Source organism: Stylophora pistillata, unplaced genomic scaffold (assembly GCF_964205215.1).
Source record: "Stylophora pistillata unplaced genomic scaffold, jaStyPist1.2 SCAFFOLD_245, whole genome shotgun sequence".
In the NCBI taxonomy this organism is placed as follows: Eukaryota; Metazoa; Cnidaria; class Anthozoa; order Scleractinia; family Pocilloporidae; genus Stylophora; species Stylophora pistillata.
Window position 1 is genome coordinate 21236 of NW_028290849.1, and position 18765 is coordinate 40000.

At 36.4% G+C, this 18765-nt stretch overlaps 1 protein-coding gene and 1 long non-coding RNA gene across 8 annotated transcripts in view; one reads left to right on the forward strand and one right to left on the reverse strand.

The window, feature by feature from the left end:
* Positions 1–3857: 3857 nt before the first annotated feature.
* LOC148715782 (uncharacterized) overlaps positions 3858–18765 on the reverse strand; it is a 20210-nt gene continuing 5302 nt past the window's right edge. Inside the window, exons 1-10 of one of the 7 annotated variants that reach the window (XM_088746517.1) lie at positions 11025–11061; positions 10793–10899; positions 7460–7541; positions 7257–7312; positions 7013–7107; positions 5660–5923; positions 5365–5423; positions 4949–5012; positions 4267–4370; positions 3858–3929 (exon numbers count right to left, since the gene is read on the reverse strand). In XM_088746517.1, the coding sequence (XP_088602643.1) occupies positions 7080–7107; positions 7257–7312; positions 7460–7541; positions 10793–10797 (171 nt within the window). In that variant the 5' untranslated portion in view covers positions 10798–10899; positions 11025–11061 and the 3' untranslated portion in view covers positions 3858–3929; positions 4267–4370; positions 4949–5012; ... (1 more) ...; positions 5660–5923; positions 7013–7079. The other 6 variants (XR_015995849.1, XM_088746516.1, XM_088746513.1 and 3 more) reach the window with 6 other exon arrangements.
* On the forward strand, positions 7594–9687 carry LOC148715783 (uncharacterized). Its single transcript, XR_015995852.1, has 3 exons — positions 7594–8429; positions 8733–8791; positions 9148–9687. It is a non-coding gene; the product is annotated as an uncharacterized LOC148715783 (long non-coding RNA).

The window sequence follows — 18765 nt, forward strand, 5'->3', positions numbered from 1 at the left end:
GATATCTTTTGTTTCTTTTCCCCCCTAGCCTCTGAACCAAGTTTGAATTTTTAATGTAACAAAAATGGCTTATTCAAGTGTATGGCTCTTCCTTGATGTGGGCCTTAACAAGTTCTTTCATAGCAACAGTCTTTTGTCTCATAACCCAGCTTAGTAAAACTTAGGTCAAAATATAATATTTGGTCAGGGCACAAAACCCACTAGGTGGGAAACATGGTAAACCATGGCCATCAGTTTCTGTGCTGAAGAATATTACTAGCACTCTGTGTTTCATTTTGTTCAAAAAGAAGTGATACTTATGAAGTTTTTCCTCTTTAATTAAGTTTTTCCACTTTAAATTAATAAGCCTCCATCTAAGCCACCCCCCCCCCCAAAGTCCGTGGAATAAATAAGCTCCCCCCTCCCCCGGGAAGGCTTATTATAGGATTTATGGTATTCAGGTGCAGATTGAATTGACTTTGTAACAAACCAAAGCCAACCTAAGCTGTAAGTACTGCACTGTGTGAATACCCAGCAGCTAGTTTGGTCACTTGATACTGATCAAGTGCTTGCACATGTGTTGGGAGGAGTGCATCTTTAATGCTACCCACTCCTAACTGTCCATGGACTCCCCATCCCCACGACCACACCCGGTGATCTGCTCACAGAGCCATGGAGTGATAATGTCCACACATAACTGCTATACATTTGTTGTCCGATAGCTCGGTAATGTAGACAGGCCTTGTCTGTTGCTTTGTGTCTCCTTGGCCAAACTTTCCTCAAAATAACACAACATTGAGATAGAATAAATATATGAAGTTCATATATTTTGAACTGCAGTATTAGATACGTATGATGCACGATCCTTGCAGTAGATAGCGCTATTTATGCAATAGCGAAAATCAGACCTGAAAAAAATCAGGCCTGTACGGGACTCGAACCACTGATCTCTGCGATACTAGTGCAGCGCTCTACCAATTGAGCTAACAAGCCAACTGGGAGCAGGCCGATAAGTTGGTTCGTAATAAACCCGTGAAAGTGATAAATGAGATAGAATAAATATATGAAGTTCATATATTTTGAACTGCGGTATTAGATACGTCTGATGCACGATCCTCGCAGTAGATAGCGCTATTTAAATCAGACCTGAAAAAAATTTGCGCTATTGCATAAATAACGCTATCTACTGCCAGGATCGTGCATCATACATATCTAACACCACAGTTCAAAATATATGAACTTCATATATTTATTCTATCTCATTTATCACTTTCACAGGTTTATTACCAGCCAACTTATTGGCTTGCTCCCAGTTGGCTTGTTAGCTGAATTGGTAGAGCGCTGCACTAGTATCGCAGAGGTCAGTGGTTCTAGTCCCGTACAGGCCTGATTTTTTTCAGGTCTGATTTTCGCTATTGCATAAATACCGCTATCTACTGCGAGGATCGTACATCATACGTAACACAACATTGTTAAAAAAAATTATCATGTGAATCAGGAAATTATTTCTAAATGCATTATCTGATTCAAAAATGTTGTGATCAAAGTTGAAAACGACTACCTTAGAAATGGCATTCAGGTAGGGCTCTGCCTTTTTATCCTTCAAGTCCCTATAATATCCATATAAATTATTACTCAGTAAACAGGTAGTGAGATACTTAAACTTATGTAGAGATTGCTATCTTGATCTAACGTAAAATTCTTGTAACTAATTTACAAGGAAATGTGTAGCAGTTAGAGGGGAGAATTGACAGTCAGACTTTGGGGTTAAGTTAAAGGGTTAAAATCAAAACGAACATCTTGCAAGGATGCTGATAATATTTGCATTGATAAAGTTGTATTTCTTACCTGTCCATACTTTGATGATGCCCAAGAATACACCTATGTGAGGGAAAATAATCAAATTAATCACTGACGCATACTTCTTGCCAGCTGCCCTCACATCAATGAATCAAACTGTATCACATTGTACTCAGAATAGAGATCATGGTTAATGGTTCCTGCTTAAAATGAAAGCAGTTCTTCATTTTTTTTTTTCTTACTCATTGTAAATAATTCTTAAGTTTGATAACATTAATATTTAAATTGTTGTAGATATATTTAAATTTGTAAGTCCACATCAGCTTTTTAGCTGCCTTCTTGTACTGACCTACATGAAAAATAAAGTATGTATGTATGTATATAAGTCTGCTAGGAATGTTCAGCCCCACTGCATACTACTCACTTTGAAATTTCAACTCTCTTGCTGAGGTGAATAAGCTAAACCTCTTATCTTGATCTTCTTGAGAGCTAGCAACATGTTAATTAACCTATTGACATCCAGTGCACCCATATGCGCCCATGGGGACCCACACCCTTTCTACACCTTGTGACATCATCACTTTTAACCCTGGAGCATGAATTTGAGCACCTACTTAAACAGGTTGAAAATATCTTACAGACAATACTTGAACTTGTCAGGTTTCAAAGATTAATTGTTTGTTTATACTCCACAAGATCTAATTAATCAGTGCAATAAAGGCAGAACTGGTAAATTCTAGAGCATAGAAAAATGCACTGTGTGAGGTGACCTGGTTTGGCCAGCAAATACCAACCAGACAAAGAAGCTACATTCCTGATCAACCTGTGCCACAGCCTAACAATCTTAGTTCCATTTGATATATTAGAAAAATCCTACATAATGTACCATCCCATTATTAATTGGAAATCATAAGTTTAATCTATCTTGTTCTCTATAAAAAGTGGGAGTCCAATCCTGTGATCACCTATATCTGAATTTACAACTACGTAACAGTAACCTTAGAAAGATGTTACATTTCATCTTAAGTCACAAGTGTGGGGGAAAGAAAAATTTTTAAGTCCCCATGACAAATCCAACCTCAGACCTTGGGACTCGGTGCTCCGATGCTTTAGCACGGAGCCACAGAGACTCTATGGTGATCAGAAAGGCCCATTACAAAGTTCATATAGTTCATTAGTTTTTTTTATCGGATATATATTTTTTTTCTCTTTAGTTTTCGGGTTGCGCCTCACATGGGATTTTGTTTCTGTTTCGGCAATCTTATTTGGTCCTTTTTTTTAATTTCTTTTACTTCTGTATATTCATAACTTATGAGACCAATAAAGTTGATAAACATATATGACATGTGTCCTGCATACTAGCTGCTATAGGATCAGCAATATTTTTCAATAATGACACTACAAGCACATAGGCAGTGATGAGTTAACATTTGGCAGACTTTCTTTGTCTAAAATATAACACTCAATTCTTCAGAGATGTTTTTGGCAACACATTGTACCGTATTTATGTATGATCCTCGCAGTAAAGAGCACTATTTTAATAAGCAATAGTGAAAATCACACCTGAAAAAATTCAGGCCTGCATGGGATTTGAACCACTTACCTCTGCAATACTAGTGCAGCACTGTACCAATTGAGCTAACAAGCCAACTGGGAACAGGTCACCAAACTAATTCACCATAAACCCGTAAGATGATAAATCAAACTCAATGAATATATGAAACTCATATATTTGAACCGCGGTTGTAGAAACGTATTTATGTACGATCCTCGCAGTAAAGAGCACTATTTAAGCAATAGTGAAATTCCTACCTGAAAAAATTGAGGCCTGTACATTGTACCTCCCTTTTTGTGATCTTCCCCATGTGTAAACATCTCCCGATGAACTAACAACAGCCGTGTGTTGTTGGCCATAGGACAAATGACAGGCTTGAACAGGAACTCCATTGTACTTTCCTATTATGAACAGAAACAGTGATAATGATATCATTACATGGTCTGAATGGAAGATCATCTAAAGTACCATAGAATGTACTTCACTATCAACCACAATTTGAGAGCTTTTATTAATACTTGAAATTACCCTCTTCCTTCCCAGATCATTTTCAGAAGCTTGGTCTCCTCCAGTAATGCACTTAAATGCTGCAACTCTGGACACAGACAACAGAGAAAAGTATCAATTACAATATCCTTTTAATTAGTTATTAAATCTTTTACAGGCATAATTATTCTTATTAACCCTAATTTCAAAGACATCTGCAACATCTTATTTGAAGAAACTGGGCTTGGTTAGATGGCTCCTAACTAATCCAGGATAATTTTTTTGAAAAAATGCCATCTCTCTCAAGGAACTGGAGATGCAAGCTGAAACATGGAAGTAAATTAACCATTTCTGCCGGCAGCTTTCTACTTTTGACATCCCCCAGCCCTCAATATATAAAATTATAAAAAATTTAATAAAAAAGATAAATAACATGGGACACACACCTTGCATCAGCATCCAACTTATCATCTCTGAGATAATTTAAAACCAAAAGACAACATAAAAACAGCTCAATCAGATCATGCAGGGAAGGTTGCTTATGATCCTCCTATATCACCGAAAGTGAACAATTAAAAAATAATAAATAATAAATAATAAATTAGCAATGGACATTCTACTGGGTGGCTCTTCTTGTCCACTGTTCCAATCGAATTGGAATTTGGAATGTTGGTTTTTGCGGAGGGAGGTAAACAGGAGGACCCAGAGGAAACCCCCAGAGCAAGGACGAGAACCAACAGCAAACTCAACCCATATGTGACGCCAAGTCCGGGAATCAAACCCAGGCCACAGTGGTGGGGGGCAAGTGCTCTCACCACTGCGCCATCCCTGCTCCCCTGGGAACAATTCAACATTTATTTTAAAAAGTTTGCAGGAAGTAAGATAAATGGATCTTTTGACTCTTCCTTATCTTGTTCCAGTTTAGTTTATAGTGTTCCTAACAACAGTTTATCGTGCCCCCCTGCCAACTCTCATTCACTTCCACTAAAACTTCCATTATAATCACTGAAAAAAAGTTTCATCCTTTGGAGATTTCAATGATTCTCTGTTGGATGTGTGTGGATAAGTTAATTACAATAAATGAAATAATATATTGTCGAAGAAAAAAAAAACATAACTCATGCAGACCTGTCTGAAACTGGCAGTACTTTCAAGAGAAATCACTGAGCCGATTGAGCTTCCAGATACAGTCCTGAAATTAAATGAAAGTGAAACATCCTTATGAATGTAAACCCTTATCAAATTACCACAATAACCACCATCACCATCACAATCTTAAACCATTCATACCTGTATTTCACAACTGCTAACATCTGATAGTAGTATGCATTACAACTGATTCATGGTATATATAGATATATAGTGTAAATCATAGTCTGTTCAGTAGTCATATTTATCATTAATCCTATCTGAAAGTTCCTTGAAAACACCTTCAAAGCTTTTTATTTATTGGCTTTAGTTGTTATTCCTTCTTGACACTGACAGTTAATACAGTTTAAATTTCTGATTAAGCTTGGTCGTTACAAATAATGACAAATTCTTACTTCTGCCTTGGAGGTCTCACTTAGGAGATCCTTAGGATCCATACACTGTATAAAAGCACCTGTTATCCGCATACAAGGTAAGTATGAATTAAAAATCACTACAAAATAAAAACGAACCCACTTAAACTGCCACCTTGTTTTCTTTATTTCTTATTTGCTGAGCTGGCATCTGCTACTTTAAGGATGAACCTTGTACATATTACATTGTCAGTGATGATGGTATGAAAAATAAGAGTCAAACGCTTTTACAATTATAAAATAAACAAATCTTTATCAAAAAATTCATGCATCTTACCAAAAAAATTTGACCTCTTTCAATTCTAAAAAGAGAATTCTGAACAGGTCAACTCAACAGAACACTGTGCAAAATCATCTCGTGAATGCCCCTTCATTGAACTATTCAATAAAGTGCTGCAATCATGTCTTTCTCGCCATTCGCACCTCTGCTGATAATATCAGTGAAACCTCTAGATGCCAACTTGCCCTGAGTTTCATAAGAAAGATGAAACTTTCCCTTCTGTGCAAGCATGTCCAGAGTTTCAGCCATGAGACCTCTTGCCTGTGAAGGAAATTCAACTGATTGAGATTCAATTCATGCAGCCTTTCCACTAAGATTATCTTGTATTCTGCAACATCACGCAATACAGCCAAAACCACTAGTAAACTGTAAATCATCAAAACTCAGGGTTACTGAGTTACTTTCCATGATCTCATTCAGAAGGCTTCACAAGTCTCAAGTGTCTCCATAGGCTTTGAAGTAAGTGAAATGTTCTCCAGAAGTAGCTGCACTTTTGCAGGCTTCTGGTGTTTGAAGCACAGTCTATTTTAATCCAACAAAGCAGTGGAACACCATAGTCTTGTTCAAAAATAAATGTTTACCTTTGCCTGCACCTAGTGTTTTTTATAGCTGGTCTTTAAAAAAAAAAACCTCCAGAGAATGCTACAAGTTAGTATCTGCCCAGTCAGATACTGCACATAAAAACCATTTGCAAGTGTGCAGTCCAGATTAGCTCACCAAAAAAAAAAAACCTCCAGAGAATGCTACAATTTAGTATCTGCCCAGTCAGATACTGCACATAAAAACCATTTGCAAGTGTGCAGTCCACATTAGCTCACCAAAAAAAAAAACCTCCAGAGAATGCTACAAGTTAGTATCTGCCCAGTCAGATACTGCACATAAAAACCATTTGCAAGTGTGCAGTCCAGATTAGCACACCAAAAAAAAAAAAACCTCCAGAGAATGCTACAATTTAGTATCTGCCCAGTCAGATACTGCACATAAAAACCATTTGCAAGTGTGCAGTCCAGATTAGCTCACCAAAAAAAAAAACCTCCAGAGAATGCTACAATTTAGTATCTGCCCAGTCAGATACTGCACATAAAAACCATTTGCAAGTGTGCAGTCCAGATTAGCTCACCAAAAAAAAAACCTCCAGAGAATGCTACAATTTAGTATCTGCCCAGTCAGATACTGCACATAAAAACCATTTGCAAGTGTGCAGTCCAGATTAGCTCACCAAAAAAAAAAAACCTCCAGAGAATGCTACAATTTAGTATCTGCCCAGTCAGATACTGCACATAAAAACCATTTGCAAGTGTGCAGTCCAGATTAGCTCACCAATCCCCTTCCCCTTCCCACCTCACTAACCTTGGCTACATCAAACATGAAGTTCTTGAGACCACATGCTGACAGCTGATCTAAGGCCGTGAGCTCATCATAGTCTAATTTCATTCAGGAATTGGCTGATGGAGACATAAAGATGTCAAAAAATAAAGTACAGTGATCAATAAATGAACTTGTGCTGTTTAATTAACTTAGAACTTACAGACATTAATTATAATAAGGAAAGTATTAAAAAAAACCCAATTCATTTCATTACTGAGGCCCATACCTGAATGCTTCAGAGAGTGTATGTTGCTGAACTGTATTTCCACTATTATACAAAACCTGAAAATAAAATTAAAGTGATGTTACATTTTGAAGTCTGTTGTTTCAGTAAAAATAAATGAGGCTAACCAGAGGTAATTAACACTAATAACATAAGGTAAAACACCTTAATAAGGATTTTCTAAAAATGTATTGCTTGACAAGAACCTGTTGTATACAGCAGAAGAGCGCAAGATTGGATAGCCATTTTATTCTCCGCAATGTGATCACTGTGCTTACTGCAGAGTGCCTTGAAAAAGCAAAGAGAAGGTATGTTTACATTTTGTATTAATTCTGATATTTCATCAAACATTTTACATCTAACATTTTTATTAGTGTCATCTTGAATGGAAAAGAAAAGAAACCTCTTTTTGTAAAAAACACAAACTCACTTCTACCCTTCAAGTGTTACCTTATTATAGGAAGTTAATGCTGCATGGATTTAAAGCAATTTAAGCATTGAATTTCTTTCCAGTTCTCATAATAAACAAGTCATCCTTGATTATTTAAGCTAAAACCTTTTACCATGTACTAAATACTTAAGCGACCAAGGTTGTTAGGTCAAGATAGCTGGATAATTTTGCCTTTTTCTTTTCTGCATTTTTATGGATCTCTCCTCCTGTGCTACAAGCAATTAATAGGCTATCTTTCCTAGCTCTCAAAATAAACAAGTCATTTTTTATTCTTATTTTAGCTACCAAATCCTTTTACAACTGATGAAAAATTTTTTAATTAGCATGCTTGCTTTGTGAAGATAGCTAACTATATGCCTGTTTTTTGTTTTGTTTTTTTTTTTTTTGTCTTTTTATGCATCTAAGCTTTGTCTTGGTCAATAAAAACACACACCAAAAAAACTATCGATTAAGTTAAAGTAGCAATGAAGGAAAAACATCCTATAAAAAGCAAGTTGTTATGAAGACCAGCTGTCAGATGGATTAGATAGCTTCATACAAACCACAGTGACAATGATGAATAAAGCACCCAGAGCATTAGTTGTTACTATGTACAGTCTCATTTGTTATCAAGAGCAAGATAATTTTAAAAAAGCTGAAATATTTCTTTAGATCTTTCTTGTTATTTTTCTCTTCAGTTTCACCGACAAGTTCAATTCTTATTGATGTAGCACAGTTGAATTCAGGTGAGATCAGATGTTGTTATTTTCATGAATGATAAGGGTTGTAGTGAGAATATGTAAACATAGTTGTCATGTTACCCTATCTTTGTTGAGTTATTTTTGACAAATATTTTATAAAAGCAATAGAGGACTTTATCAACTTTACAAAACCTTATCTGAACACTTAGGGATTACAAGAATTCTTCATAATTATATGCAAATCTGTAACTGTCTCTCTCAACTCCCCACTGAGTGTTCACTGTTCACGGTGATCATTCCAGACGTCAAAAGGTTAGCCTATTTCTAACGATTTTAAAATTCTGTCAGGTGTGTATCCAGCACTACCTCCAGTCACTGAGGTGGATTTTAGCCTGCTGCTTGATCAGGTCAGTGACTAACTGATAAAAACTATTGTGCTGTGTATTGAAAAAAATCATTTAAAGAGATCCTTGGAATCATTGGGGCTGCACCTCTTTAGCATTGAAAGCACAATGTCTCTCTACCTGTAGAAGATCAGCGGAGCTATTAGTTGTAGCTTTAGAGATTAAGAGACCTTGGATGTTGCAACACAAATTTACAAGTCAACATACAATCTGCATCTTTATGATTTTCTTCAATACTGCGAGGATCGTGCATCATACTGCATGTTGTTTATGTTTCTGTTTATCAAGTGTACCTTGATTTTGTTTCAGTGAGTCCCTTTTTCCCTCTCAGCTATATAATTCTTTATTTTGTAACACAGGCTGAATGGGAGCTGACATTACACTATATTGTCGCTTTTTCATCGGTGATAAAGGATTCTGTCACTGGACTGACAATGTTTATTAAAATCAATTAAAGTCCAATTTCAATTTCTAATCTATTAGGTCTTGACAGTATGTATTAGGTTTTTTAGATTCTTAATCTTAGAGGCACCTATGTATTTTGAACAAGCTCTACGAGCTCCTTGACGCTATGTGGGTAAATAAAGTATTGATTCATTGATTGAGTCACAAAATGTCACTATTCAGTCAAATAAGGTCAGTACATTGTGTGTTTCAGTAAATGAGGTGTTCATACTGTACTTGTTAATTTTGAAATCTTTAGTCTAGAATAAAACGTTTAGTACATGCAATAAAAGGAGGTCTACAGTGTAATACCCACATTTATTTATATCACTATCTGTTGAAAATCTAAGCCATAGGAAGGCCATGATTGCAGTTTCTGTGGAACAACCGATGATTATTGGAGAAGCTGTTTTTTAAAGGTCTTTTTTTAATACGTCTTTTCAGAAACATGAATAGGTTGTTTGGTGGGTAGTAAGAAGATTGTACCTCTTTATTTCCTAGTTTAATCACCTTGCCAGGATTGATTCAAACAACATGTTTAGACATCCTCAACTTATAAAAATAGGTATCTCTTTTATACGCTGAGTACTTGAACCAACACGGGTTATTCCTTAAGACTGGTCGCCAAGATAACTGTTTTATTTTTGCTGCTTTGCTCTTCAATCTTTTTCAGATCTGCTGTTCCCTTTTGAATTTAAGCCACAAGTTCATTTCATATTACTGCCGAGTGCATGTTTTTGGAGTAAGTAATTTTGAGCTAAAAAGGGCTATTCCACATGAGACATGAAAATTTGACAGATTTTTAAATTCAAAATATGAGAGCCAAACTTACTTTTCATGAAAGCTTATACATAGTTCTATAAGAATCCAAATCTAGATTGGCAGTAGTGGCCACGTCCAGGGTGTGTGACGCAATTGTTTTTGAGGGTTTTTATTGACAGAATAAGCCATTTTACATACCAATATCTAAATGGCTCTATCTCAAAGAAATTGATTGCTATAAATCAGTTTTTGAGATCTTAACTACTCACTAGGATGGGCCTTTCAACGCCAAAAGAAAAAAATTCTCAATCATTTAATGCCTCAGACAAACAAAGACATAAGTGTTGCAGACGTGTATAGTGGCCGAGAACTGCCATTAAACATATTCAAATTTATAGGAATTATTTTTGTTATTTTTTTTTAAATTTCGATTTATTTCTTATTTTTCTTTTTAAAATAAAAGCAAGTGAAAGTAAATGAAATGTAAAATAGAAATAAAATGAAACCAAAGATAAATGAAATCAAATCAAAATTAAATACTACCTGGCCAAGCGCTGCCACTAGTTTCATTTTTTTTTTTTTTTTTATTGATTGTTGGAATAAGCTACCATCATCTGTCGTAGATCATGAATATGTAAATAGCTTAAAAAAAGCATTGAAAAAAGTCTATTTTAAATGATTTATAATACCTATAGAGCATAATTTTAAAATTCTTACGCAGGCATGTATTGTTAACCCTGCCATATCAATTACATTTCATTGACTCATTGACTAAGAATAGCGTCTACTGTGTTATACCTCATTTTTCAAAGCCTCCCGACATATGTAAATGATGTGGACGGGTATTCTGAAGTTGTTCCGATTCCTCGTTGGAAACAGCCATAGATCTTCAAAATTCATGCGACCTGAACAAAGCAACCGCGTCCGCGCTCTTGAAATTTGCTCGGTTTAAACGCAGGAACTAACTGGATCGATCGAAGTTTGACTCGTGCACAAACGATGTTATAATATGAGTCAGCAGTTGACTTACCCAGTATTCCTGCAACGTGAGATGAACTGCAACCAGAAGTGCGGTCCGAACCGTTGGTCCTCAAAAGCGGCAAAGTGAACAGAGAGGCATTTGGCCTGCGCATGCGCGAGTGGCATTAGCTTAACGCCATTTGTTGAGTTTGCGACGCGTTTCTGCGAGGTTTCAACTGGACAATCGACACCTTTTTGTAATATTTTTTGAAGATGAATGAAGGAGTATGACAAGTTCACCAACATTTCTAACTATGTGGATATTCATGGTGTTTAATGGCTCTTCGGTTGAGGATATTTTAATGATGAAAGTGCGAACAAAACGCGAAAAAATCCCCAAAACTTGAAGTTTGAGATGGCTTACTTTGGTTTGCGAAACGAAACGAAACGAAACGAAAAGGAAAATCTATAGTTTGCGAAATGAAAAATCTGTAGTTTGCGAAATGAAAAGTCTGTAGTTTGCGAAATGTAAAATCTGTAGTTTGCGAAATGGAAAATCTGTAGTTTGCGAAATGAAATTTCCCTGTCAAAATTAAATTCTGGCGGAAGACTATCCTGGCGATCACCTTTGCATACATTTAATAGGTAGGAGACCCTTGCGTCACATTTTCTAACAGGTCAGGGGAGTCTAACTTTTGGTTGAGCCATCATGGGTCGAGGGTCTTATGTCGAAGTCGAGGGTATTTAGTCGAGCGTCCCTTTTTTGTTTTTCTTTTTCGCAGCCTAGGCGAGGAATTTCATTTCGCAAACTACAGATTTTCCATTTCGCATACTACAGATTTTTCATTTCGCAAACTACAGTTATTCCATTTCGTTTCGCAAACTACAGTAAGCCCTGCATATTTTTCAGTTACTTTTTAGTGAGGATAATTTTGCAAAGTACATCACAGCCTTGTACTATTTCAATAAATCAATGTAATTCAAAAAATGTTATACATTCAAGAAAAACAGTTACTATCAGTAGTGCATATACATTTGCGAATATGCATGTAACATTCTTTTGTCCATTTGCGGTTTGATACTAATTTATAAATTCACAGCCGTAGCGTATTACTAGCTGTAATTACAATAAAGCTGTAATTCCAAACATCAAACTATCTGCCTGGACTCTACAGAATCAACACTGAGAACCCTCAAACTTTTTAAGATATTGAACGTGCCTGGATAGCCCAAGTAGATTACCGTATTTGTTCGCCTATAAGCCGAGCGATTTTTCCAACAAATCAAACTGAGAACAGGTAAATTCTCGCCAAGGAAGGGGGTTCGGCTTGTAGCAGTGTATTTTCGCCAAAAAATATTTAAGGGTGCTTAACAAGATTCGAAATTCAATGTTTATTCGACTGTAAGCCGAGCGATTATCAACAAACACAAATTTCCGAGATCACGAAGGGTAGGTACATGTAAATCATTGTTGGTTCTGCTCGACGGAAGCTCGAATCGCATAGGAGTTTCATCCATATTGAACAGCCTGGAGAGCGAATGGCCATACCGCTGCCAAAGTGCGATCACGAACTGATGGAACTGGATGATCTTTTCTTCCAGATCTTGTGGGAGTCGCTGGGCCAGGGTTGTCCTAGTGCGAAGGCTGATGGAATGGCGCTTTTTCCATCTCTGGTAGCAACCCAGTGAGGCTTTGAAGTCTGGATCACTGCTCAACTCCTTTGCCTTTAGCCGTAGAATTAATCCGCTTACGGCAATTCCTGTATAAGATAACAGAGATCAATTGTTTGACTTGTTTTGACGACATGAAAAACTGGCCAATCAGAAGCGGTCATTCCCACGGTTTCTGTAAACATTGCAACACGATCTGACAGATATCAGTTGATCGAAGCTTTTCATTGTTTTAAAGAAGCGAAAGACCTACCTTGACTCCCCTGCTCTGAAAACCAGTCCAGTAGTGTTTGATCCAATTCAGGATACTTTGGCCAAAGGCAGCCCATCGTCTTTCGCTTTGCTGACATTTTAAGCTCACCATAAAACAGGTTCGCTTAATCTTTTCGCCAGCGACGCACCATCGATTCACTGATTCCGTAATCTCTAGCGATGTCGGAGTTGTTCTCGACGGCCTCTGCTTCAGCAACGACTTTTAGTTTGAACGCTAAGTTGTATGAAGAACGACGAACTTTCGGCATGATGATCGATTACGATAACTTTGAAAGAGAGCGATTGTTTGAGACAGGATTCTGAACTCAGGTGAATGTTTTGTTATGTCACGCATGGTTCTATTTATTTACACATTAAATTCAACTTATCTGTGATTTGTTGTTACTTTCAATTAAACGACCAATAACAACTGAGTAAATAACCTACTTTTTGGTTACATGTTTCCCGAGGGGGAAGCTCCTTTTGTTTTCGGTTTATGTTAATTCATCTCAGTTAACGACACGCGTGGAGTACTTTGCAATTATTAGGTCTCGGCTTATAGCCGAATGTTTTTTGTTTATTTTTTATTTCAATGCAAAGCTGCTGACATGAAGAAGTTTAGGGTCTCGGCTTATAGCCGAGATCGGCTTATAGGCGAATAAATACGGTAGATACCGATAAGTGACCCTTCTGTCTAAAATGGTTCAAGAAGCTAGGACAACGTTCTTTTTGACCTGCGGGTAGTCCCTTTCTACCCAAGTGGCCTAATGACCCAGTTTCTGTAGTTGAACAAACAAAATCGAGTCCCAGACGATAGTTTTCCAAAGATTTAAAAATCGGTGTTAAACAATCTCCTAACGCAGGGTATACAGGTTATCACTTCCAATCATTTTCCAATTATTTGAAAATGGAGTACTTAAAACAGGCCCTTTTTGCACATTTTATTCCACATTATCCAAGAAGTTACAAACTGGACCTGTCAACCCGTCGTGCTGCTTAACCGACTAGCGACAAAGGGTGAAAAATACTACCGACTAAGTGACTGAATATTAACCGACAAGTGGACCCTCCTCCCCCCCATTCAGACTCTCTGTTGAGATAAGCGCTGAAAACTAGCAAAGTCATAATTTTGTCATATCTGAAAATTCGGGGTTATTAAGCAATGTCAGTTATGTGGGGTGTATCGCTAGTGACCAGAAACGCGAGAGATAAACCCCGTTCTCTGTTGTTATTTCAAATCTATACAAACTGTAAGTAACAGAAGTCTCCACGTGAAAATTAAGCATTGCAAACTCATTACCCGGTGTGATAGGGCGAGGTGCCGCGAAATCGACCCCGTTTTATGTTGTTATTTTGTAAATATCTGAAAATTGGGGTCATTAACCAGTGTATTAGTGCAGGGTGTATGTGTAATCACTAGCAACTCCCGACATCGACCCCGTTTTCTGTTGTTATTTTCTAGATATCTGAAAATTGAGGTCATTAACCGGTGTTTTAGTGCGAGGTGTATGGGTAATCATCGGAAACTCCCGAATCGACCCTGTTTTCTGTTGTTATTTTCTACCGAAATATCTGAAAATTGGGCCTGGAGCATTAAAGCAGAATGTATAGGTTATCACACAGGAAACTCGCAAAATCGACCCCGTTTTTTGTCGCTATTTTCTAGATATCTGAAAATTGGGGTCACCAAACCAGTTTGTTAGTGCGGGGTGTATGGGTAATCACTGGCAACTCCCGAAATCGACCCCGTTTTTTGTTGTTAGTTTCTAGATATCTGAAGTTGGGGTACTTAACCGGTGTGTTAGTGTGGAGTGTATGGATAATGACTGGAAACTCCTGAAATCAACCCCGTTTTTTGTTGCTATTTTCTTGATATTTGAAAATGGAGGTCATTAACCGGTGTTTTAGTGCGAGGTGTATGAGTAATCACTGGAAACTCCCGAAATCGACCCTGTTTTATGTTGTTATTTTCAACTGAAATATCTGAAAATTCGGTCCGGAGCATTAAATCGGAGTGTATAGCTTATCACTCAGGAAACTCGCGAAATCGACCCCGTCTTTTGTTGCTATTTTCTATATATCTGAAAATTGGGTCACTAAGCCAGAGTGTTGGTGGGGGGTGTATGGGTAATCACTGGCAACTCCCAAAATCGACCCCATTTTTTGTTCCTAGTATCTAGATATCTGAAGTTGGGGTCCTTAACCGGTGTGTTAGTGCGGAGTGTATGGATAATGACTGGAAACTTCTGAACTCCACCCTGTTTTTCGTTATTTTCTAGATGTCTGAAAATTGGGGTCATTCACTGGTGTTTTGGTGGGGGGTATAGGTAATCACTGGAAACTTCGCGAGAACGACCCCGTTTTCAGCTATTTTCTAATTTTCGGAAAATTGGGGTCATTAACCGGCCTGTTAGTGTGGGGTGTACAGGTAATCACTGGAACCTCGCGAAATCAACCTCATTTTTCTGTTTATATTTTCTAAATATATGAAATTTGGGAGTAGCCGGTGGCCCACTCAACCCTGTTTTATTAGTCATTTTCTTGGCTCTTCACCCACCCTATATCTAAAGTTATGTCCTGTGTTTGCAACGACGACTCAGTATCAGACTGGCGTATTTATGACATAATACATTGCAGTTATTAACCATACACGTTGGATGATGGCTGTCGCCATACGATTTCTGAGCGTGGCATCCAAAATTTCACAGCTGAATTTTAAAAGGAGGTCCCATTCAGACCTGCCAAGTGTTCCATCTTTGAAAACAAGCGACAAGCTCAAAATCGGTGCAACGTAAAATACCTCATCAAAAAAGTCATGAACAACTGTATGATTGACAGTTATCACACAATCTTTACAATCTATCCAAAAAAGAGAAAAATATTTAATGCTACTATAAATAATCTCCCTAGCAAGTGTAGTTAGCTTCGTAACTGTAAAATCAGAGTTGATTGTTCAGCTCAAACTAAGGTCAAAGCTATTAGTGTCCATCAGTGATTTGCCTTTCTCTTTTCTCCGAATGCACGACTGCTCGCACATTGAATATAATTAATTCCATACAGTACAATTCAACTTTTTTTCAAAAAAAGCAGATATTAACTATCAGTAAAGAAATAATAAGAAGAAACCAAGGAAATTTTCCCTCAAAGGTGATTTGTATTAATTAACCGACAATATTTTATAGTTGTGAAATAATTTGCAACGAATCACCAAATTCAAAGCGACTTTACTATGGGTACATTTCATAAGAATAGAAACCATATAAGTTGGGTCCTGGTGAAGTACACTTAATATACTGAGATGAAACTTGTTCAGTGGAGAGCATTAAAGATAAATGTGTTGTTTTAATCCTATACGTGACACGTTCGCAGTAACAATTTAATTTAACTTTTTAATATACTCAATTTCAATTATACAGGTCTTAACATAATATACAAATTAAAGATAAATTAATGATTATTAAAAAAAATAAAAAATTTACAAGATCTAAATAATTAGGTCAGTTTATACAGAATTCAAAGATTCCTCATAAGAATAAACTGCCTCAATGAAGGGAAAAAAATTTTTACGTACAATATAGTAGCTCAAATAGCATAATTAACATGACAATAATTATTAATTAATTATAAAAATCTATCCTTATTTCCAGTAAATTTGTTTTGATAAAATTCATTAATACTGTTCTTAAATGATGAGAAAGATTCAATCATTCTAATGTGTAGTGGAAGAGAATTCCACAGGTCTACAATATGATTAAAAAAAGAAAACTTAAAAACATCAGTTCCAAAAAGGCCTTTCCCCAGTGTAACCTCACTATTTCTGATGTTATATTTAGACGTCTTAAAATTTACACATGACAAAACATTAAAATCAATGTAACCTTTAAGGCATTTAAAGGAAAAGCAAATAACAGCAAAGGAAAAAGCAATTCCTCGAAAATGAACTATAGAGTTAACATTCAAAAGTATGCTTAAAGGGTTACATGACTTTCATTAACAAAAATACTTTCTGGCTCCAGCATAATACTGTTGGTCTTGGCATTTCAATCAAGAGTGTATTCTCTTAGGCTAATTATTATCACTTAGGTTCTAGAATCAATATTGGGTCATTCTCTTCACTTAGATTATACTATTTAACATTTTATTGTAATGTAGCTAAATTGATCAATGATTTCATTTCCATTGATTGGCCTAATGCGGCATGATCTGAATGAACAGTCACATTTTGGTTATACCTCTATGGAATTAAATTGACCTAACTTTGATACAGCAATCTGGCCTGATTTCGAACCAGATGGAGGGTTTTTAAAGTTAATTTATCAGTGAAATGTTCAGCAAATTAATTTAATTAATTTTAATTAATCAAATTTGTGACTGCAAAAAATACCTTAAATTTACTTACGGTAAATTATTACCCTAAGACTTCCTTCAGAGCTCAACTAAGGCAGATGATGGAACTTTAGACAACTTTCACTCATGACAATTCTGCTCGCTACTTACAAATGTTTGCATATCTAAGTAAAAAATTAGTATTGAATTTTGGTTTTGAGTTGGCGTCAGTAGAAAAACAACAAACTATTCATAACATTCTAGCAAAAGCTATGTCTTCAAGGAAGTAATTACTGTAGCTGTTTTGGTCCTTAATTGAGCCCTTTTTACACAGTACACAATCCTTGTTGACTAAGTGTAACTAAAATAACAGAGCAAATGGCCCCTGGTAAACAAAATGGCTCCCCAGAATCCAAATTTGCACAACACTAAAAGTAAAGAGGGCCATGGGCAGTGCAGATAATGTTCTTTCCCAGTACTTGATCATTATTTAAAACATCACTGTAATTAATTGTTTCTTAACTAAACCAGAAAAATTCTATTTCTGAAATAACTCATACATGCATTAAACTAAAATTTACATTCCTTTAGTACATTCCATTTGTAACTCAAACCACTAGTTACATACAAAACGTAGTTGTTTAATGATAACTTCTGCAGTTTTTTAAATACTTACTGTATTTCTTGTTGAAAAGGTCTTGCACATGAGCAATAGTAAATTGCTGATGATTTGCACCTATAAAACAGAAAGTAAACAAAAGACTTAATATGTAAACAAGATATGAATGGCAGCTACATGTAAGTTTCACATGAGGATTCTATTAAATGGCCCATACACTTCTTTGTGGTTCAACTTACATACATGTACCTTAATTTTGAAAAAGTCACAACACCTACAACATTAATGTTTAAAAACTCTGGAGTACTTGAAAATAAATTATTCTTGGTATCAAAACCAGTCCCTATCAAATAGGATTTTGTACTGTAGTCCCATGAGATGCAACCCCTCACTGAAATTCCTTGTCTCAGGCTCTAAGGTAGATGGCAAGATTGTTATATAGGTGACTCAATCAAGACATTATCCTGTTTGCTAAGATCACAGCAGTGTCTGCATCTTGATCTTACTTATTAACATCATCTTTGATGCAGCTCTTGAAGACATGCTCCCTTCCTTGAAACAAAGTGCCAAATTGTGCCGTTCATTTTTCATAGTTCTTAGCTTCCATTAATGGGCACTTCATGAGGTCCACCAACACCCACAAAAAGGATGTTTTATGTTCCAGTTCTCCCATAACATGGCAAACCTTAATCAGTGAATGAAATATCTGCAGTGCTCTGTTTGTAAGAGTAACTCATATAGGGTAATTGCTTTATTAAAATCTTAATGAAGGCGAGGGCAATCAAACACTAGAAAATATACACAATGTACACCATAAAACAAGAGAGAGGCAAGACTGGGGAGGAAAAGGGTTGATTAAGAACCTGTCATCTATTATATGGCCACAATCCACAAATAGGATATTGGCTGCAGATGCCATCTTTGGTTTAAAATGCAAAACAGT